Source organism: Cyprinus carpio, chromosome B6, assembly GCF_018340385.1.
Source record: "Cyprinus carpio isolate SPL01 chromosome B6, ASM1834038v1, whole genome shotgun sequence".
NCBI lineage: Eukaryota > Metazoa > Chordata > Actinopteri > Cypriniformes > Cyprinidae > Cyprinus > Cyprinus carpio.
The window spans coordinates 13,106,242-13,129,723 of NC_056602.1; the positions used below are offsets into that span (position 1 = coordinate 13,106,242).

General features: G+C 36.6%; 2 protein-coding genes across 6 annotated transcripts in view; one reads left to right on the top strand and one right to left on the bottom strand.

Annotated features, from left to right (window-relative positions):
- LOC109061813 (LHFPL tetraspan subfamily member 4 protein-like) overlaps window positions 1–8,421 on the top strand; it is an 80,494-nt gene extending 72,073 nt beyond the window's left edge. For both annotated transcript variants that reach the window (XM_042725762.1, XM_042725763.1), the window contains one exon: window positions 4,264–8,421. In XM_042725762.1, the coding sequence (XP_042581696.1) occupies window positions 4,264–4,317 (54 nt within the window). In that variant the 3' untranslated portion in view covers window positions 4,318–8,421. The remainder of the gene's footprint in view (window positions 1–4,263) is intronic.
- Window positions 8,422–12,745: 4,324 nt separating this feature from the next.
- LOC109085225 (histone-lysine N-methyltransferase SETD5-like) overlaps window positions 12,746–23,482 on the bottom strand; it is a 35,040-nt gene continuing 24,303 nt past the window's right edge. For 2 of the 4 annotated variants that reach the window (XM_042725766.1, XM_042725764.1), the window contains exons 15-25: window positions 23,232–23,482; window positions 21,920–22,165; window positions 21,567–21,690; window positions 21,197–21,459; window positions 21,022–21,078; window positions 20,013–20,507; window positions 19,241–19,333; window positions 18,365–18,624; window positions 17,474–17,619; window positions 17,294–17,376; window positions 12,746–14,510 (exon numbers count right to left, since the gene is read on the bottom strand). The exon at window positions 23,232–23,482 is cut by the window's right edge and continues 91 nt beyond it. In XM_042725766.1, coding sequence (XP_042581700.1) covers window positions 13,971–14,510; window positions 17,294–17,376; window positions 17,474–17,619; window positions 18,365–18,624; window positions 19,241–19,333; window positions 20,013–20,507; window positions 21,022–21,078; window positions 21,197–21,459; window positions 21,567–21,690; window positions 21,920–22,165; window positions 23,232–23,482 — 2,558 coding nt within the window. In that variant the 3' untranslated portion in view covers window positions 12,746–13,970. The remainder of the gene's footprint in view (window positions 14,511–17,293; window positions 17,377–17,473; window positions 17,620–18,364; window positions 18,625–19,240; window positions 19,334–20,012; window positions 20,508–21,021; window positions 21,079–21,196; window positions 21,460–21,566; window positions 21,691–21,919; window positions 22,166–23,231) is intronic. The other 2 variants (XM_042725765.1, XM_042725767.1) reach the window with 2 other exon arrangements.

The following is a 23,482-nucleotide window of genomic DNA, read 5'->3' on the forward strand; positions in this document are numbered from 1 at the left end:
ATAAGGAAGACATACAGCATGCGCAGAGCAGTGAATCCCCAGGAACAGAGTTGAAAACCACTACATTAAGAAGTCTTATAATAATGGTCGTGGGTGGAGGATTATTGTGTTACATGCATTTCTTTTTCCACATGTACTCCCAGCTTTGCAGGCAATATGTCATCTGTGGAATCACCCATATCTGTCTTGTTTCACATGTCTTGGCATTCCTGTTCAGTTACCTGTTGAGTGTTTTGTAGTAATGTTTTGTTGATTCCTGAATTCTTCTGTACTTTGACTGTGTTTTTCTTTGCCGAGTTCACGTTTGTTTGCCTGCATTGCTGCCTAGCAGATACCCATTGCCATCTGTTTGCTTTTTTCTGGATAATTTTCCATTAAAGCCTTTGAACCGACCATCTGCTAGTGGTTCCTCATTCAAACATGCCATTACAATCTAGCCAGCATGGAATCATCTGAAGGTGATCAGCTCTGGGTCAGCAAGGTGTACTTTTGGGAAAAACACAAGTCTCAGCTTTCCCAAATCCAGCCCCTTAAGCTTGATCAGGGTAAACTTGTTATAAGCCCTGTCTTCTCTGAAGCCCTGTCTTCTTTCTCATTAGATCTTGAACCCCCCACATATGCTGGTTATCCTAACAGCTGCCGCTGTTTCTTGTCCCAGTGTTTGCATCTTCCAACTTTCCAACCCTCCAACCTTACATCCAACAAGGCAAAGATCACTAACATCATTATGCAGGTTACTGCTGGGGAGTGGCTGTGTGAGAAATCTGCATCCCCTTGCTGTCAGTTTTTTGCTGAATTCTCCAGGGAGATGAAAAAGTATTATTGTTCAGTCTACAGCAGGGAAGTACATATACTTTTTCACCTTCACCAGGGGAGTTGAATATGAGACTATACCATATTGGACTTCAGTCTGCATGGACAGTTATTGGAAATGAAGTATGAGATCCAACACTGTAATTGACTTTGTGTTCTGGTAAGCTGAGTCTTTATTTAGCAGCATGTCCAGTAAAAGCTGATACTTGTCAGTAGCTGCGGTTCTATTGCTGTGAGCAACACTGCTTTCTACTTATCAGCTCATTAGAAGCAAGACCTGAATTGGTTGTGTCTGATAAGGGAGGAATACAAAATATGTAGACCTCCAGGGCCGGTTTAAAAACATCTGTCCTAGGCAACCACTCCAGGGAATGCTGTCCTTTCCAGTAACCACTGAAAGGAAATTTCTGGTTGCCTCTTTATCTATGCCAGAGTGTAGAGTAATGGGGAAAAAACAACTCCACTTAATCCATTTGTGTCCCATCCTACTCCAACCATCCTGCCTGGAAGATTCTAGTGAGTCTAAAGCTGCTTTGGATGTGTTTAATTAGGGTTAGAACTAAACTCTGCAAAACAGCGGCCCTTGTATATCTGTGTGGTGCCGCTCTTGGGATTTGTCATTCAGCCCGAGTGTTCAGATGGATTCAACAAATACTTGGGTTTGCCAACATCTTACCAAGGTTTGTCTGGAACTACAGTCATGTGCCCCCACCACCTTATTTGTCTGGCATAGCTCCCCTTAACAAAAAGTAGCATACTTCAAGTTTATTTTATTAAGTATACTTAAGTAAAGTTCAATTATATTTTTAAGTATACTTTATGTAGCAAGTATACAAATATCAGTGTTCTAGTAGTATGCTTGTAAGTATACTGTTTCGATACTCCTTGGGACTAAATTGGTCCACTTTCTAGTATATATACTTTTAAGTATACTTTAAGTATAACAGTAGCAAACTTTGAGTACACATAACTAGTTTACCTAGTTTACATGTTTGTAGTTTGTACTGCAGTTATACTAAAAGTGAACTTATAGGTATACTGACAGTTTACTAATTAAATACTTTGTATACTTTGAAGTATAGTCTCAGTAAACTACTAGTTTAGTAGTTTTATACTGCAAGTATACTCATAAGTTGTCTTTAATTGAACTTTACATCATACTTTAAGTATACTACTATGTCCCTGTTTAGGTTTTAATTTGTATATATTTTGTTATATGAATATCTGAACATGCTAAACATCCAAAGAAAGAACAGGGTATCTGCTTGTAAACAAAAACATTTTATTCCAGCTTCATGCATTTTTTTTAAACACTTTAATGTGGTTAAGTTTCATAAAAAAAAAAAAAGAAAGAAATAACATTTTGAACAAAAAGCTGAAAAAAGACTATGAATTAGATACAGAATGATAATCAAAATGTAGATAGTCAATCAACACCCCAAAGCTTGACTGTAATTATTACCTCTTCATCAGTCGACATTTTATTCTATAACATTACAGTTTTGATGCTGTTTCATGTCAAATGATCGTTACATGTGTTAGTATATGTTTTTTCTTTTTCTTCTTCACTTGTGTTTTTTTGGAAATTCTGTACAGAAGATGTGTACTAGCGCCCTCTACCATATAACATTGAAAACACAGATTCTGGGAACACAAGTATAGTTAAAATATATTTAGACTTTTTGTAAGTATGTCAAGTATACCTAAATGTCATTTTAAGTATATTTCTGTGAAGTACATAAAGCCAATTTCTGAGAAGTACATAAAAAGTAAACTAAAAGCATACTTTCCTATTTTTTAGTTTAAAAGAAGTATACTAATAGCACACTTGAATAAACTTATTTTTGTAAGGGTCTGCTCAGAGAGCATTCGGTGACCATACAAATTCACTTTCCCAAATAATGATGTCCAGTTCATTGCATGCAGTCCTCTTTCAACACTGTACAGAGACAGCAAAGTGAATCTCTGTTCCTCCACAGGATAGAGAAACTGTGACCTTGGGAATCAGAAACTGTACAACTGGATGGAGCAATCAGTGTGAATTACTACAAGAGCCTAGAATACATCCAAGCAGTCAAGTGTTTGAACTACCGTCAGACCAGATGGACACTGTTCTATGTTTGCTTCCAGTTTTCCCATTCTTACTGCACAAAATATCAGATTGCTTTCCTTTTTACTGCTGTAAAAACTAAAATATAGTCTACAACAAAATATTTACCCCTTTTCATACACACATGCATTATTTTGCAAGGGTTATGAAGCTCTGTGACAGATTTGTGGGATGAAAACCATAAGCTGCTATTTACTAAAATCTCTCCCTCTAATCTTCATTTGTCTAAATCGAAATACAAGTCATAGTTTTTAGTGGCCACTAGTGGTCAGTTCAACTAGAACCTGCACTATGGTAAAATTTTTGTTTTGCTAAAATGGTCAAGTTTGTCTCATGAGACCAAGAAGGATTCTTAAATAGTTCTTAAGTAGCACAGACTGTAATTTTACCACATTCACAGACATTATATGTCTATAAGCTATAGATGCATTGTTTATTCAAAACAATTTAGTGTCTCTTCGGTTATGGTTTGATAGTTGGTTTTCAGATGTTCTTTAAAATCCAGACACTAAAGAGGGACCAAAGTGGGTTAGGAGGTAAGAGGATGAGTTATTTGTCTGAATGAAACCTTTACCTTCCTTTGTCAATCTGTGCTGATCCAGGCTATGCTATACTACTCCTGTCATCCGTCCCTGATTCCCCCATTGCTTAAATGTCCCCAGACAACTGAGCAACTAAAAATGAATATGGCCAAAAACAAAAATGCATATCGTTTACTGAGTATAGTACTGACTGATAGCTGCTTATTACTTTTATGCTGTAGTAATTCCAGAGGTTTGAATTGTTATTTTGGGTTGTGATCTGTACCAAAGTAATGTTTGTTTAATTATGTATACTTTAATATTTTTTTTTCTTATGAAACAATAAATGACGGTTTTGATGAATCATTTCATATTTTGTATGTAGATTTGTCAAACTTGAAAAATCTAATTATTAATTTAAGAAATGAATGGAATACTTCACCAAAAATGACAGTCCTGTCATTATTTATTCACTTTCAAATCATTTTAAACCTGTATGACTGACTTACATCTGTTCAATACAAAAGAAGACATTTTGAAGAATGTTAGTAACTAAACTGCTTTGTGACCATGGGCTTCCATTTGGTTGGCAAAAAAAAAAGAAAAGCTTTGAGATATTTATCAAACCTTTTCTTATGTTCCATGGAAGATAGAAAGTCATACAGTCTTGGAAGGACATCAGGGTGAATTGATGATACAATTTTAATTTTTGGTGAACTATTTTTTTGTTTTCAATGATAGTCAGTTCTGATTAAGTATATGGACTGCTCTTTGAATAATTTTCTCTCTTTTTTTGTCCCTCTTTATTGTCTATTTTAGATTGAGATCCGTGATACGAAGGACCTTCGATTCGGTGTCCAGCGGTTTCCGTGAGGAGACAGCATCCTCCCTCCTTTATCTTCTCCTCCACCCCTCTCTCCTTGTCCTCAGGCCTGTGTCTCTAAACTCAGTCAGGATGCTGCTAGTTCAGCTCTTTGTAATATAGAAAAAGACTGGAATACACTTCAAGAAAAGAACATATTCAACATACACCTATTTAAAAACCATGAGAATTTAAAACCAATAAAAAGAAGAAAAGATCAGCTTTACATAAACCAACAACTCTGGGAAAGTAACAAGTTACACATATTACTACTGTTATTTAATAATGCTTTGATGACAATTATGATGATAGTCATGATTATGCTTGCAACAGCGATATTATGTTCAGACTTTCATATTTTATCTAAAATGGGGAACATATTTCTAGCTTTAAGAAAATGTAATGAATCAAAGCATATGTACAAGAGATTGGGTGCTACTCTGGACAAGCAGATGAAAAGGAGAAACATCAAGCCAAAAATTTAAATAAAACAAAAAAAAGGAAAAAAAAAAAAAGAAAAGAAAAATTTTGTACAGCACAAGATGTAATTTTGAAGACCATCTTTTTCTGACAAATTTTGAATTCCCCTCTTTGTACATGTGGTCAGCAATCAGAGTTAAATGATGAATTAAATAGTTAATTTGTAAATTTTATATTTATATGGATACAGGGTACAGCCATTAAGCATTAATTCACCCACATCATATTCCTTCTACAAACTGGAGTGCATTTAACAGATTTATTATTTTATCTTTCAGTTCACCTGAAGGTACCAATAATCACTCTATGACTGCAGCAGAAAAGACTAACAACAGTTAAATACACCACTATCCCACAGAAATCATGCAAATCTCTTCTTAATTATTATTATTTTTATTATTTTTTATTTTTTTTACAGACACCCCCTCTCTTGATATTTCCTTTTTCATTGAACCTTTTAGAGAGAGTGAGATAGATGTATCAATAGGGATTAGCACGTGAACATTCTTCGGACTCTGTTACATTCCTTTCATAATTGGTCATTTTCTGCAGCTCTTTGTGGTCATTAGACCAAGGTGATTTTTTCTTTCGTTGTTTTCATTAATCATTTGTCTCGAGGAAAAGCCCTGCATGCTGCATTTTACTCAGGCCCAACGTGTTCTTATCTGCCATCTCCCACATTAGAGCATAGTAGAGCAGCACAAAGTTAACCGTAACACATCTAGGTCGCTACTGACACTTGGTACACAGTCATGAAAATGACTACCTATATGTTTCCAAGGAAGATGTGTAGCACAATTATTCACACAGTTTCTCAGCATAAACTCACCATGCATTCAATGGACTGATGTGACTTCATATGCAAAATGCAACAACCGATTCTCGTAATGATGATATCAACAGTCCCAACTGCAAATAAGACATTGATATTTTGTTATACATTTCATAGTGCACCATTCAAATGGAATCTGAATTTGTGCAAAATCAGTATTGGTCGCAGGTTTTAGTTGTGTTTTACCAACATCTCCCTCCACTTTGTGTTAAACAATCTTGTAATGGCATGATTTCTGCTAAGTGGCAAGAACTAACACAGACCTGCAATGTATACTGGACAACACCAGTTAGGATCATCTCAAGAGGAAAACCCTGTTGGGGGTAGGTCTGGTAGTCTGTGGCCCCTTGAGTGGCGGATTTTGGAGATGACATAAGAAGAACTCGAGATCTGAAAATAAAATAAAATGTGATGTACTCCATGGTGCTTAAACCCTTCTCATCTTTAGATAAAGACTGCTTTGCTGCTCCCCATCTACCTCAGCCTTGAACCCCTCCTACTCTATTTTCTTGATATGCGCCACTGGGAGACAAGCTAGAGATGAATGCTGAGATCAGACGGAGAGTGGGGGTATGAGGAGCAGGAAGAATAGTCTGCATTGGACTTTGAGACTAATGGGTTTCTATTCCATAATCTTAAAATGCAGCTTCTGCATAAACTCCCTGCATCCCATCATTCAACTACACTACTGTTAAAAGGTTAGGAAATGCTAAGACATTTTTTGTTTGCTTGTTTAAAGAACTTGAGACTTTTATTCACCTTGGATGCATCAAATTAATCAGAAATGACTGTAAAAACATTTACAATGTTACAAAAGCTGTATTATAAATGCTGCTTTATTCAAACTCTGTTCATCAAAGAGTCTTATATGCTCAGCATTCAGTATTCAGCAGCTTATTAAAACATTCTCCTGCTTTCTGCAGCACTTCCCATAAGTGTTTTGGCTTGTTTTGGCACTTCCCATGAACCTCAGTTTAACACTAGAAACTTAAATTCATCCATCTGTAATACCTTTTTAAAAAAAATAATAATAATCTCAATAATTTACAATCCATTCTTTATGTTCTCTTGCCCATTTAAGCACTTTCTTCTGCCAGAGTCATTTTTGAAACTCTGCATAAAGCCCGACAGCACCTTTTCTTCACTGTGGAAGCTGGACTTTAATGTGTACTGTTCATTAAAGCTTCTAGCTGAGCAGCAGTGAGGTGTCTGTTCCTCAAACTAGAGACGAGTTGTACATCTGGGCTGTCCACTTCTCTCCGTGTGGTAGTTAGATCCAGTTTACTTTCTCAAAAAATCGACAGACCGATGTTTCTAAAAAAAAATAAAAAATGTGTTTTTTAAACCCAATAATTACCTGCAGCGTCATTAGCTGCAAAATTATTTGTGCTAATAATACAAAGGTTTCTCGAGTACAAAACATGCACATTCAAATGAATTCTTAAAGACTGTATAACAAAAGGTTTTCTTAATAGACTGGAGCAATAGCTTCTGAAAATAGCACTTTGTCATCACTGTTAAAATTTAATTTTAAAATGTCCAAAAACAAACCAGTTATTTCAAACAGTAATAATAATTGCATTTTGTTTTGATTAATTAAATGCGTAATGCTTGGTAAACAGAAGGAGTCATTTCTTTCAAAAAACATAAAAATGTCTTGGTTTTGCCAAACTTGGTAGTGTATTTCTGTATGCATCATTCATTATTCACATTTCATACTGTACAGTACATCATACAAAGCCTGTAAAACTACAAACAAAAGGTATTTATTTCAACCTGGGTGCACTGTGCTGGTCAACCTTTATGTGATAGGAAAACACAACTCATAGACATGCATACACAAACAGTACCCCCAATGACAACTAGTTATTTTTGAAAATTTGACCACCTCAGGGGTAGTGTATTTCTGTAGTACTGGATATAATTTCTTCTCAAAACTGTTTAAATTATTTTTCCTAATGCCTGTAGCCTGCACTTAGCAATTGTTACGGCATAGCAACTTTAATTAATTCAAAATAATATGTTGCAATTCCAGACCATCCACCTTGCACTATGTATGATGGGTTGTTAAAATCCATCAAACATTTCCATAACCATTACCCAGCTTTTTTTATTATTATTATTATTATTATTATTATTATTATTATTATTATTAATTGATTTATGCAACATTTTCATCTTGGCACATTGTAGATGTAGAAAGAAAGTTTTGAGAGAAATGTACTGGACTGCCAGTATTCAGATCATGTAAAACTAATTTAATATTTACGTGTTGGTCTTAGTTGTTATCTTCATTACCACACAACATCCGTTCAGTTAATCTCATGTGAAACAACATTGTCATCCAACATCCAGTCATTAACATTTAAGTTTAAAAACAAGTGTTGATAGGCCCATGTTACTGAAGGCTTAGTAGTGTTTCATTTATTTTCAAGTTTTACTTTCTCTTCTGTCTTGCAACACTTTTTTTTATTGATTTACCATTTAAAAATATATATAAAAAAAAAAAAAAAAAAAAAAACGTGCCAAAATTAAAGAACAAGACTACTGTGGAAAGACATGACATGGTTGATTTCTGAAGTTCACATTGTCTTTTCTTGTGCTTCACGTGTTTAATGCCTCTCTTTTGAAGTTTATTGCTTTTTGCTCTAGTTGTAAATGTTTTCCCCCCTCTGATCTTTCTGGAATGCTGTAATCTCTAAATTAAACAAACGTGTATAAAAATATTTCTGCAAGTCATAGAGGAGTGTAACATAACTTGACATCGTCACCATCACTGAAACATTGTTGGTGTTGTTGCTTAAAATTTATAAAAAAAAACAAAAAAAACATTGAATACCATGTTATGGGTTTATTTTGGGGGAAGGTACAAATTGTACTCAGGTATACGAAAAAAAAAAATATAATAATAAAAAAATTGGTGTCAAGCAGAGTAGACAAGCATGATATGCATGCTTTTGGAAACTGGAAATATTCATGATCAGTGCTTCAGATCAGAAAAAAAAAAATCTCAAATTGATGGCTGAACAACCTAAAATACAACCTCCCAAAAATATTATGTGGGTAAAATGGCCATCTAAAATCCACAAAATAACACAATAACTTTCCATTTAAAAATAAATAAATAAATAAATAAAAAATAAAATAGACGAAATGTTCACACACCTCAGTTGTTTTGACTGAGTATGAATTTGAGTGTGTGTTTGTGTGCTATATTTAGCTGTATCTGAACAAGAAAAATATGCTGGAAGCCTGCTTGCACATTACATAACAATTATGAAAAAATGTTGTCTGTGTGTCCAGCCTAGCAATTGTCGGCAGAAAGCCACTTCCTGTTGCGCTGATTAACAGCACCAGGAGAATGAAGGTCTAGATCAAAAGAGCGAGGGTGATGAAAGAAAAAGGCTGGGCACTGACCAACACAGACAGGATGGGCCATGGCCAGAATAGGTGCCAACATATCAGCAGGCAATAAACAGCATCTTTGCTACTGCCAGGTGTAGCAAGCTGTGCTACAGAGAGAAACACCTCCACCCTGGGAGTAATAATTAGTCATTGAAGTTGGCTTCACCATAAATCCAAAAATGTGACGCTGGGTCACAAAATGATACATATTGTGTTCCAGTACACCAAGTATTGATATGTTTCCTGTTTTTGCTATTTTTAATTTGTCATACATTAAACAATCTGTCATACATCGATTGCAAAATGTATAATTCACATGAAGCCATTTACAAAATAATATTTTGATAAAAAGAATTCAATGAAATATAAACCAAAATTAAACTGCTACTTTGACATTATTATTATTATTATTATTATTATTTTCCAAATTTCACTAACTGAACTCATAACACTCATTACTGATGTGAAATACTGTATGTCAAAAAGAGGTTTTGAAATTTCAAATACTAATAATAAATATAATGAACCTAATGCTAATTCTTGATTTATAATTCTTTATTACAAATGTTCAATATCATGATGAAAGAATTTTGAAACAATACACTGTTATATTCTTGTTCTAACTTTGACACTTGTGGCTGTTATATATTAAAATGCTATTAATAATTTAAGAAAGCAAGCAATTAAGTGAAAGCATCAAACCAACAAGAATTTTGTCAATTCTGATGTTGCATGTTAATTAGAAACTGGAGCCAATTAAGACTGTAGAAAAATACAATATTAATTGTTCTATTTAGAACCATACCCTTCTCCTTTTCTGTTGAAATGGTTCTTGTTTTGTTTTTGTTTTTTGTTTTGTTTCGAGGGGGGATCTTTCTAAGCCACCTCACACTTGACTCCTGGCAGCTCAACCATCCTGTCAACAAACTCTTCACAAGACAGGTACACTTGATATTCTTTTTTATGTGTCTTTACATTTTAAAATTGTAATTAATTAAAAAATAATAATAATAATAAATAAATAAATGATAATACCAGACTTCATCTTGTACCAATGTTGTTATTTTTTTATAGCACAATTAAAGTTGTAAACAGTACTTTCAAAGCATTCTTCTTGATGGAACCTGTAAAAAGCATTCTATACCAGCATAAAGGGTTGGTATTCTTCTATGGCTATTTACTAGAAATACCCTGAGAGTACATTTTGAGTAATTCTGACAGGAAGGGTTTGAGAAACAGGTGAGTGCCACCAGAATACCAATGCTCCTCCAATGAGATTGACCCCATTATCCTGGACCGAAAGAGGTCAGAGTAGGCAGTTCGTTTGAGTAGGTAATTACTTTGCGACTGTTAAGAAAAGTGCACTCTATATAGTATAAATTTGTGTAGTACAAATGTAATCTGATTGTACCATGTGGCACGATGTCCGTGTCATGTGATCTATCAACCTCAATTGAGTCACTTTACTGCCTTTCACAAATCCTCTGCAAGAGAAGTTGTGAGACAGTAAAGTGTCAATCAAAAGCACACTTCAGAATCTCACTGGAAGTCATTTTTTCTAAATACTTTTCACCTGCTGTTTGATGAATACTGTGAATTCGGACATACTACTCTTATCTCTTAAATACTTACTCTTATCACTTAAATTATGGGATTTCAGATGCAGTCTATGATAAACAACCAAACCCACATTTGTAGTCTTTGCCACTTGAGAATGCACGCACATCACAGGTAAGTGTACAAGACTATCCAAGGTAGGAGAAATGTCAAAGCTCAGTACCCTTAACGCACCCTAAATCCACATTATTATAAAGAGGTATTTCAGGCTAAGCGTCTCCAATCATTTATCATGTTCAACTCACATCTCCTGAGATCTTTATAATCCAAGGAAAACTTTTCAGTAAGTTAAATTACTTTGATTTTCCATATCATTTGGTAGTATTATATAATGTTATACATTTTATTGGTGCAGAGATGAGTATGTGCATTTTGTAAAACACTTGCAACTGTTTTATTTCGAGTTTATTTTAAAGTGCAAAGTATTGAGAACCAAAATGATTCCTGTAAAATGTTTACTTGCATCTTCACAACACTAAGTGCGGTAATCCAAAGTTCTACACACACTTGTGGCCTTCACGCCCACTTAAACACGCAAGCCAAATACAGAAAACATGACAACTAAGTGGTCGAGTGCAGAGACTGTAAGTGTGGGTATAAGGACAGGCCCTGGCCTCCTTGGGTAGGTGTCATTAACACCTTGTTCTGAGTGTATCTCTTCAGCTTTGTGACAGTGCCTTCTAGAGGTCACAAATGAAACTACTTATATAAGCTTTTGTATTTGAGCTCAATAACCAATCTTGAATTATATTCCTTTACCTCTGTCTGTCTCAAATGTCAAAACTTGTTAGTAGCATGCAGCTCAGTCAGTTATTTTAGCAAACTACCTGTATTCAACTTCAGATATGCATGAACTGTCAATGCATGTTGATAGCAAACATAGTGAATTAGTTCTGTGAAGTCTTATGTATATTTAGGCTATATGCTTCTCTAGTTTTTCAACTAATCTGTTCATTCTGCATGTAACCAACAAAGTTTATGCCCCTGTTTTGTGTAAGTGGTCATTTACTGCTGGTCAAACACATTTGACTACATCAGCATTTTTAGTATGATTGCCATGTGGTCACATGCGTTTTCTACCACCTTTAAATGAATGTAGACAAACTGACTATTTTTGGACATCATTTAGACTTGTATTGAGCATTGTACACTTGTGATAGGATTGCCCAAATTCACATCTTAATAGCCAGTTAAAAAGGGTAATGAGTACAATGAGGCCGGATTTTTCAATTTTTTTTAAGGCCTACCATAGACCTTATTTTGCGCTTACTCCATAGGGTTTTATATGAATGGATAAATGGAAACAAACCATTGTTACCACTCACTCTGAGCTCTCTTTCCATGCAACCAATGTTCAGCAAATGCTAAAACTAGTTTTAAAAATGTTCACAAACATTTTATTTAAAAAGCAAAATGTGATGCATCTTATGTCATGAAAAGGGGAAGGGTTCAAATTAGGTAAAAAATTAAAAAATACAACAAAAATATGTCTATGGATACTAGAAAAGTGCCAAATGTTTGTAGGGTTAAAAAGAAGTGAGTCTCAACCAAAACCTTATCCCATAAACCCAACTCTAGACTGTTAGAATGAAACAAAAGAAATATCATGCAGCAAATTCGGTGTACTATATTTCTCTGAGAACAGAATAACACTTCACCCAGTACACATGATCATGTAAAGGTGCTGGTAAATTTCAGATCGCATAGTCTTTTTTTTTTTCCCTTTTCAAGAGACATTCATATAAACCAGTGAGCTAAGGTTTTTTACATTTAAGAGTTGAACTCGTGTTTTTTTTTGTCAATTTGTCAATGTAATGTAAGACTTAATCTTTTCTACTGTTGGACCATGCTAGAATAATCCACCAAGCAGACAACTTTGATTCTCTAAATGCAACAGGGGCATCGGTTTTGTTTGAAGTGGGGTTTAAATATCCCACTACTGTGGTCATCATGGCACATGACTTGGTAAACTTACTGTTTAAGAAAGTTATTATCCAAGGGAGGTACAGCACTATGCATATTCTATTAAAAAGGCTGTCCTGTGAGCAGCTTCATGTAATTTAAAAAGGGGGGAAACACATTTAAGAGACCACAGCAGCAGCACACTTGCTTTGTGTTTTTTACTGGTCAAACCATTTGGCCATAGCATTTCTTTCCTTTATAAAATGGTGTCTGGAATGCAAGGACTGGTCAAGGAGAGAAAATCAAATGAAGAGAATGAAGTGAGATAAATGAAGTATACATTTAGGATTAAAGGGCTTGGGAGGGTACATATCTTTTTAACGGCGTATAAACAAAAACATTTCTGCAAATTCTTTTCGGCAAAGTCCTACGCTTTTGCTAGTCACAGAGAGGGTCTTTAACAATCATTGGAAACAAGTTAAAAAACAAAGTTTGAACTTACAATTGCATGTTTTTACCTTAAGAGGCAACCGTGATCACACTGGGAAACAAAATAAACAATTCAACTGGACCAACTGAAGCACCATAAGATCTGCTTGTCAAGTATTATATATCAAGTGAATAGTGATTTTATGACACTAACAGGAGAATTCAACAGGCTAGAGGCCCATCGGACCCTAACGACACTGGAATGATTCAGAGTGAGAAAATAACTCACTGTTCACTAAGAATTGCTTTCATGTGCATTCAAAAACACTTTGCTCTGAGCCAAGCGTGCCATTCATGAACAAACTACACAACTGTTCTGATGACAACACCTGATAAAACAAAACAGGAGAATGCACTCTGAGTCAAGCGTGCAAAGCATCTTAAAGTAAGAGTGCCATCATACAGTCATCATATCATTCATTATACATAAAAAGTTGACAAACTCATCTAAGATCAGCATGATCACTTTTTCTTAGATAAGTCTTAAACATGAGAACCCTACTTTTAGAGAAACAGTTTTGTTTCACCACTGGTGGTCAAGTAATTTTCCTCTTACTCCTGAATACTTGCACTTCAGTGTGAGCACATCATTGTAGCATCTGGGTGAATTTTCAAAATACATTTAAATCTGGTTATATACTCCAAACTAGTTATTTTAATGTTCCATTGATTTGATTGTTATGAAGTCCACACTAAGTTACATGTAACTGCAGAAATTCAGTTTCTGGAAAAAGATAAAAGGAACTGGGGAAAGTAATGACAAAAATATACCATCCATACAGAACTCAATACATCAATTCACTCTAACAACTTATAGCTTCTCCACAGGTAAAAGGAGGATGTCACACACTTCTCTTTTTGACACACACACACACACACACACACACACACACACACACACACACATGCGCACAGACATATACATGCACACTCTGGGTCCTAAAAGGTCCTCGACTGTGTCCATACCCCTGAACCCTGTAAATTTCGTTGTGGATAGTGCTGTGCTCCAGACGCTGTGACATGTCTCGAGTTAGCCTGACTGGGTCTGTCTGTTCTCTGGCTGTGGACTCTGGATGACTGAGCCAATCTGGAGCCATGAGCACCTTGTGTGTGTGGTACTGCAGTGCTGTCCATTTTAAGGTGGCCTCTAGTGGGGAGAGAGAGAGCAGCAGACAGGGAGCTATCCAACAGTTTAGCTTTAAGGCTTGAGGTGTCCATTCCACCTCCACTGCTGCTGTGAGGATGTGGCGCACACATTGTTGAGTCCACTGAGGAGATAGATACTGTAGAAGAGGACGGGCTTTCTTGGGTGAGTGGGCTGTGTGTGGGCAGCTTTGAAGGATAGTAACCTGGCCCCCCAGAGCTGCAGTTAGGAGGGGAGGGGCTTACAGATGGACAGAATGGAGAGGAGGAGCTCTGCTGGTCGTAGGCTGGGCTTTCCAAATGCTGATGGGATTCTGGCTGGAGAGGCAGCATCTGCTGGATGTACAGTTTCCATAAAAACTATTAAACAGGACAACTATTTTCAGCATATATAATAATAATAATAATAAATTTTCTTGAGCACCAGATCAGCATATTGGAATGTGTATATATATATATATATATATATATTTTGTATATATATTTATGTAATAAAATATATATATATATATACACATACATACATACATACATACATACACACATATACACACACCCACACCCACACAGAGTGCCTTGTGAAAGCATTCATACCCTTCTTTTTTTTCATGTTTTGTTATGTTGCTGCCTTATGTTAAACTGCTTTAAATTACTTTTTTCCACATTAATCTACACTCTATACACCATAATGCAAAAAAAAAAAAAAAAAAAAAAGTTTTAAAGGTGGCCTATGTAATTTTTCAAAAATGATTTAGAAAACTTTGAGTACTAAAACAAACTTGTAGCCAATCAGCAGTAAGAAGCGTGTCTACTCATGATGCAGAGGAGAGAGCACTCCATGCACAGGACTGACATTTGCCAAGCCGAGCGACGACAGAAATATAGAGATGGTGGATAAACAAAATATCAAAAAACAACAGAAGAAAAACATCTGCGGAACTAAAGAAGGCTTACGATAAGGCAAGAAGTAAGACCTGTGTAAATTTCGGATGAGCTTTCCAGCGCTGGAGAGAACTCAAGGAGTGGGAAAGCCTGCGATCGGACACAGAGATTGCTTTGTTTCTTCTCAATAGATTAGTAACATTGGTTTTGCTTTTCACAACTAGCATATGCTGGCTTTTGCTTGAATATCCTCGTGTGTCATGTTTGCTTGTTTTATCGTATTGTCATTCCCTTCAGCTATGATAAAGACACATTCATTTCCAGACCCTATAAGCCTGGAGCATCTAAACCTCCTCCACTGTCTGTTTCAAGCGTCAGCTCCCAAAGTGTGTCTAAAAGTAAGATAATACGTTTAATACAGCAGATAATAATACAGCAGATTCCGCCATAATCGTTGCCTGGGTTGTGAACGTATGTGTGGAACGGAGCTATCAAAATAGTGGCGAGAACCTTTTGGGGTAGGGGCGTGTTTGTATTGGTGATTTGAAATACCAACTTTGGCTACCAGAAATCACTTACCCCATCTTTAACATCTTTGCAAATTTATTAAAAATAAAACACTTAAATGATTCCATTGCATAAGTATTCACACCCTTATATGGAACAGTTGAAATTTACCTCAGGGGCATTCATATTGCTTGTAGATGTTACTACATTTCAAGTAAAGTTAACCTGTGGCCAATTCAATTTATTGGATATGATTTGGACAAGCACAGACGTCTTATTAAAAGGGTCTAACAGCTAATAATGCATATCATAGCAAAAACAAAGCCCTGAGGTCAAAAGAACTGTCTGTAGAGCTCAGGTTTGCATCAAGCCACACATCTGGGGAAGAGTTCAGAAAAAAAATTCTGCTTCATTGAAGGTTCACAGAAGCTTGTAGTCTCTGTTACCTTTTATGGAAGAAGTTTGAAACAACCAGGACTCTTCCTCAAGCTGGCCTCCTGTCCAAACTGAGCAACTAATGAAGAAGAGCTTTGGTTAGACTAGTGACCAAGAACCTGATGGTCACTCTAGTTGAGCTCCATGATCATATGTGGAGATAGAAGAAATCTACAGAAGGACAACATCACTGCAACACTCCACCAATCTGGGCTTTATGGCGGTATGGCCAAACTCAATCCTCTCCTCAGTGAAGACACATATGAAAACACACTTGGCATTTGCCGAAAAAGCACCTAAAGGACCATCAGACTCTGAGAAACAAGATTCTCTGGTCTGATAATCCTTAATTCTAAGCATCATGTTTGAAGGAAACCAGCTCTGCTCATCACTTGCAGAGTACCATCCCAAAAGTAAAGTGTGCTGGTAGCAGGCTGTTTTTCAGTGACAGGAACTGAGAGACACATCAGAGTAGAAGGAACGCTCAATGCACCAAGATACTGCCTTAATGAAAACCTAGTCCAGAGCACTCAGAACCTCAGCAGAAGGTTCACCTTCCAACAAGACAATGACCCAATGCACACAGCAAGAGTGGCTTACAGACAACTCTCTGAATGTCCTTGAGTGGCCCAGCCAGAGCCTGAGGTCGAACCCCATCAAATATTTCTGGAGAAACCTGAAAACATGCGTCTGCCCCCCCACCCAACCTTACAGAGTATGAGAGCTATTCGCATCAAACAAAAAAGACTTGAGACTGTAAAGGTGCTTCAGCTAAATATTCAGTTAAGGGTATTAACACTTATGCAATGTACTTATTTCAGTTTTTTTATTTTTAATAAATTTAAGAAGTTGTGACAGTTCTGTTTTTGCTTTGTCAATATGGTGTATGGAGTGTAGATTGATGTGGAAAAAAAGTCATTTATAGCACTTTAACATAATACAGCAACATAACAAAACGTGAAAAAATGAAGGGATATTTTCACAAGGCACTCTCTCTCTCTCTCTCTCTCTCTATATATATATATATATATATATATATATATATATATATATACACACACACACACACACATATATATACATAGATAGATAGATAGATAGATAGATAGATAGATAGATAGATAGAATACTTGAGCAGCAGTCTTTTTTAGCATGAGATATCTTTCAAAACAAAACACAAAATCTTAATTGCTCCAAACTTCTTTTGACTGGTAGTGTATGAATTCCATAACATTTTCTGAAATGCATGTTAAATCTTTTTTTTTTTCGTCCATTGTGCATTGTGAACTTTTTACCTGATGTGGATTAAGCGAAGGACTTTTTAAGGGAGAGGCCAGAGATGAGCTTTGAATATCAAACCTGTCCATCTCAACAGCATCTGACAAGACACAGAGAATTAGTTAAACTCTTCTGCTAAAAGCATACTTAACTGTTATCGAACAGAAAACAAACACAATAAAAAATTAAAATCATACCAGAGCTCTTGTCACGACTGCTGATTTGTTCATTAATTCCGGCATCTCCTCTTTTAAGGGCACGCTCTATGTTCAGATTACCCCTCAGAACATGCTCCAGAGCACCCTGTCCCTCCCTCAACCGCTCAACTGATGTAGGGACCATCCTGATAGACACACACAGAAAGTCACAGCAGGTCACATTCATGATGACTGTTCATTAGCAATCCTTGAGAATGTGTATGAAGAGCTAGTATTTAACAGGAGCAGGTTTATTAAATTAATTGAAATAAAGATAAAACAAAATATAAATATTTGATGAAAAACAAACTGAACTCCTGAAAAACTAGAAATAAATAAAAACTGAAACTGAAATAAAAATATTAAACCTAAATAAAACAAAAATAAAAACATAAACATAAATGAAAATGAAAATTGCACACAAAATTGACCTAAAAACAATGCAATGTGAACAACAGCACCAAACACTGAGGTTTACACAATCACATTTCTCTAGTGCGTAGGCCCAAAAAGTTAGATCACAGTAAACATGCACAAAAAGCACAAAAGCCTGTACACAATGTCCTTCAAGAAAAATTCTCCAGAAGTCTTTATTCAGAGGCCAGAAAAAAACAAATATACTCAGTACATACAATACAATATGAAAAAAATAAAATATTTTGTCTTTCCTCTGTGCACTTTTTATTTTTTTGAATAAAGACTTTTGAAGATTTTTTTTCTTGAAGGATATTGTGTGTGGGCTTTCATGTTTTTACTTAGAATAAAATAATACTGAAAACGTACATTTAAAAACTATTTCAAAATCTTAAAAACCACAACAGTGTGAAAGCAATAAGATAACACTGAGCAGAACTGTTGACAGGTTGGCATGAATCTGTGTTCTTTTCTCACCAGTGGTTGGACTCTGGTCCGCCCAGCACTGTGGTCTGTGTGTGGTTTCCAGACCTGATGTTGGGAGGACTGACCTCTTCTATCTGTGGGAAAGCTTGTCGTTCTGGAGAGAACGAATTGTGCGGAGAGACTGAAGGCTGAAAATGCATGCGAGGCTGTCCTGGAGACTCTGTGCGAGGGCAAATGGAGCTGAGGTTTGTGACGTGAGGTGCTGGGTCCCTTGGCCCTTTCTTTCTTTCCCTGTACTCCAGCAGAGAGACCTACATGGAAATAAAGTATATAAGTGTGACTAAAAGATGCACATGGATGAAGAATAGGCATGCAGTTCTGTCCTTCAGTATAATTTCTTAGTACACGCATGCAGCGTAACATTCACGGTCACATAATGCAACTCATGCATGACCATTTGATGTAGAATGACATCGTCTATAACTTCAATGGGTATGAGAAAGACACAGCATGCATTATTTCCCAACACTGCTATTCAGAAAAACACCACATTAAATGCTCGTATTATCCCAATCAAAAGCTGTTTAATAAAATTAAAAAGTGTTTTCTTTCAGCTAGAACAACTTGCAAAAATAACATCAGACCATGAGAAAAGATTTTTAAACTAGGATTCTAGACAGACAATGGCAAAGAAAAGCCCACACAAATATACAGACATATTTACCATGAGTATTGCTTTTAGATTAGACAATGAAAGCACTGGTGTCTTTGAATGAATACAACCGGCTCTGGAGCAGTTTTTTTCAACCTTTTTTTTTTTTTTTTTGCTCAATTTGCTCAATAACAGATGAAGGAGTACATCATCCGGAGATGCAAATGTTATGGACATGCACACTTCTAGATAGAGGCCACTTATATGATATTCACCATGTTCTGCCCTGGCTTGAACTGGCCCCTTACAGCTAATGCCTGGTACCCAGACAAGCCAGCCAGCTGACTACCAGCACTCACCATGACCCTCTGCCTTGAGAAAAGGGTGGAAAGAAAGATTTTGCAAGAGTTTTAAGAGTGAAGAGGAGGAAGAAAGAAACAGGGAGCAAATCAAAGACAGAGCAAGAGTTTCATGCAAGATAGAGGACCACCCTTCATGATTTAAATGTATACAAGAAAAAGGAATTAAACTGCCTAGGGTTTTTCCAAGCTTTTAGAATAGTTCTTTTGGAATAAACTGTTTCCATTTATAATCCAGCAGTTTTGTCTTTACATTACACCAAGTCAAGAAATATCCTCTGCTAATTACATTCGTAAAGATGGGATGATGCTAAGGGAGAAGCACATTCGTAGGGTAACAGGGTAAGAAGAATATTTCCAAACATAAGATCTAAACAAAAGATTTCATTTAGATGGTATTGAAAAAAAAAAAAAAAAAAAGTTTTATTTTGAAGAGACAAGTTAAAATAGACCCTTGGAAGAAGATGCCTCAATTATGATAAGTGTCCCCAAGTGGGTCATCTTACCCCTGTAGCTGTAGTGGTGCAAGATGGTCCCCTTTTATCTAATTTTATGTTGTGTTTTAATAACTAAATTCACAAATTCTTTTTATTTCAACAATATATTGGATGATACATTATCATCATCCTGCACATACTAAAGGAAAAACAAACAACTTGTAAATGGAGGATGTGGCCGTAGGACTTGCCTTCTTCTTCTGTGGTGGATTGCTAGGGTTGGGGGATGTGCTGCGCTCTGAATATCCACCTCCAAACTGTGTGTCCAGATACATTGAGACATTTGGCACAGAGCTAGACCCCGCTTCAGTCAGCAGCCCCTGGCAGCACATTGTGCTTAAGTCTGAGTCAGCCGTGGACAAGACTCCCTCTAATTGTGGGAAGTGTCTGTCACTTACTGGACCAGTGGGTAGGTTAGCATTGAGGGGAGAGCAGGTGTAAATGAGGTTAAATTCTGTCCTAAATGCCTGTTCTCTGGCCAGTGCCTCATTGGCATTCGAAACCAAGGAAGAGTCACACAGACTGGACATAACAGCTGAGCTGCGGGGAGTCCCACCACCAGATCCATTCAGAGAGTCTGGAGCAGCAAGTGAGAAGTCATCTGACATAGGAGCTGGGCTTCCCCGGCTTGTGGAAAAGTCAGGGAAGGCAGTGACCCGTGAAGTGAAGTCTGGTCGCAAACAGGGCTGAACAGGAAAAAAAAAAAAAAGTGAGATCATTAAAACAGATTGAACAACTTTCCTGATGAACACTCAAAGTTATTTTGATGGGTAACACTTTAAAATAAGGTCCCATTAGTTATTGTGAGTTAATACAATTATTAATATTACCTAACAATGACCAACACATTTGTTACAGTTTTTAATAATAATGTTAGCTCAGGCCCATCAAATAATATTAACACTTCTTAATTTTAGTCCAACTACTTCATCAACACATCTTCCAATCCAAACTTGAACATGCTACACTGTAAAAAAAAAAGGCTTATCTTAGTATTTTTGTCTTGTTTCTAGTCAAAATATAAGTGCTTTTTGCTTAAAATAAGTATGCATCTATGTAAAATGCATCTTAATTTAAGAATTTTTAGATATTTTGACTAGAAACAAGACAAAAATACTAAGTAAGATAAGCCTTTTTTGAAGTGTGTATTACAATCAAACAATAACACTTTCAAGTATGTGTATGATAACTTAAACTTACTTCTGGAGTCAGAGATTCTGATCTGTGCACAGGAGAGGCCTCAGGAGAAGAGATGTTCTGTGAAAAAGAACCAAGTCATATATACAGCTATTATGTTTTCTGTTACTACAGCAAATCTCTACAAGCCGTTATACTGAGAGAGAATTCCATTTTGTGTTTGTGTTCAATTGCTCACCTCAAACTGGAGAGGTGTATTGCAGCGGCTGGCCGGTCGGGATGTGAGAGGAGAGTAAGAAAGCATGGTAGCATTCAGCTTCTCCACTTCTTCACCTAAATAAAGCGAGCAGGGAGTCATGAGCGAATGAAGAGGTGTCATGGGAAGTTCAGAGGGCAGAGGTGGGGTGATGGGGGACAATGGTCGTAACAAGAGTTCAGAAGAAGGAGCTGCCGTTTCTGATGAACACTTCAATTTCCTCTTCTTAAATGGTGCTGTCCGCTCTGAACAAAGGGCAACATCAAAAAACATTCATTAAAATCCCAAATCTATGATACCAAGGCTTGTAATTCACATTCTGCTGTCTAAATGGTGGAGTAAGAGCCATTACCAGGTTTGAACGGTTGAGAGCTGCTAGTGCTGCTGGTGTTACTTTTGTGGGAAGAACTGGACTCCGTTCCATCTTCTAATAGGCCAGATAACATGCTCTCATCCAGCGCTTGTTTCATCCACCTCTGCTCAGACAGACATACACAAAGCCATGCTATGTACCAACAATAACAAATATTGTTATATAGAAACTTAAGGTCAGACAACCAAGTCTTTGAGCAATTTAGCTACAATCTTTAAAAAAACAAAAATCTACACTAGAGAAATCAAAAAATTAATTTTCTGGGGAAATTCGAATGGCACTGTAGAGCAATGTATTTAAGTTAATTTACTTGTTCAGTAACTCATTCTAACCTTCTTGCAAGAACCATAAGCAGGGTCAATCATACAGGGCCGCCGGCGTCTTTCTGGGTTAAAGGGTGAACCAAAACGAACATAGTGTTTGGGGGTAGTACAGATGAGAGGTGAATGAGATAGTCCTGGCAGCATGTTGAGGGTGGTGGCCAGGACTGTAGGATCAGTGGTGATGCGTAAAGGGCATTCCACAGACTCCTCTATCCGCTCTGGAACCTTGTCATTTAACCACTCCGTCACCAAGTACTATAAAGAGAGAATAAAGACATAAATAATACATTACTACATTTACAGCTCTGAAACATAGCAGACCACAGTCATCTTAATATTTATATAGTGCTTTATACAGTACAGATTGCACCAAAGCAGCTTTACAGTGTTAAAAAGAAATAATATAAAGAGTATAAATAAATATGTTTTAAAAGTCACCACAAAATCAGAGAGGAATATTTTTAATGGGATATTTGAGTGTTAATTATAAATGATTTATCCATGCATATAATTTTTAATTTATGTTCCATTTTTCATCAAAAACAAATTGCCCTCCTCATCGCAATAACATCTCTGATAAAGTGAACATTTGGCTCAATACTGGGCTACAATCGCTCCCTTCAAGAAATGTGTCACTCACATGACATTGCAGCAGTTTGCAAATGATAATCCAAACATCCAATCAATTTCTGATGGAAAAAATCCAGAGCTACATTTTTTCTTGTTTGAAAAGTCGCTTCACTCGGACATACAGTACATCACAACGGGGGAAAAAAAGACAACTTCCATTTTTATGCCAATTCTGACAGTTCTTCTCTTTTTTTTTTTGTATATTGCAGTGTTTTTTAATAAATTTATCCATTAATTTATTTTTTTAATTCACGTAAAATTCCCCTCTTGCAATGACATCTCTTCTCTGATTACATGTACACCGGTGCATGAGATCGCAGCAATTGCAAATGACAACAATCTAACCAATTAACGATGGACAAAATTTAAATCCCGCCCTAAAAATCAATCGCAACTTACATTTAATGCCGACATTAATCAGCAGTATTAAAAAAGTACTTGCACTCTGGCTCATCTTATTATACTGCGTTAAAAATTTGCCAGGCAAAAACAGTGCTATAGTGTTTCCCTGCCTAAATCCCGAGACATTGGGATTGGATCCAGCATCACTACAACCCTACACAGAACATGCATTTGGAGAAAATGAATGAATGAATTGTATTACGTGTACAACACCGCAGTTCTCATGACTTATGGCAAGAAAAACATGACAATTACCCTGTGTAGGATTTACAGTGTAAGATGAACTCACCTTTTTGGTTTTTGGGTATCTGACATTAGTTTTACTACCCATCCCTGAAGAGCCGGCTCCACATAGTTCTCCATCCAGGAGATTCCCACAGTTTGGAGCTCCCTCTCCCTGGCCCTGCTCCCTGAGGCCTGCCCCTGCACTGCCTTCTTCACCGCCCACCAAAACTCCCTCTGCTGCTTGCTGAGAAAGAGCCTGCCGCTGTCTTCGAGCACGCTGGGCTGAACTGGAGCGGTATCTGGAGATGCGGCTCT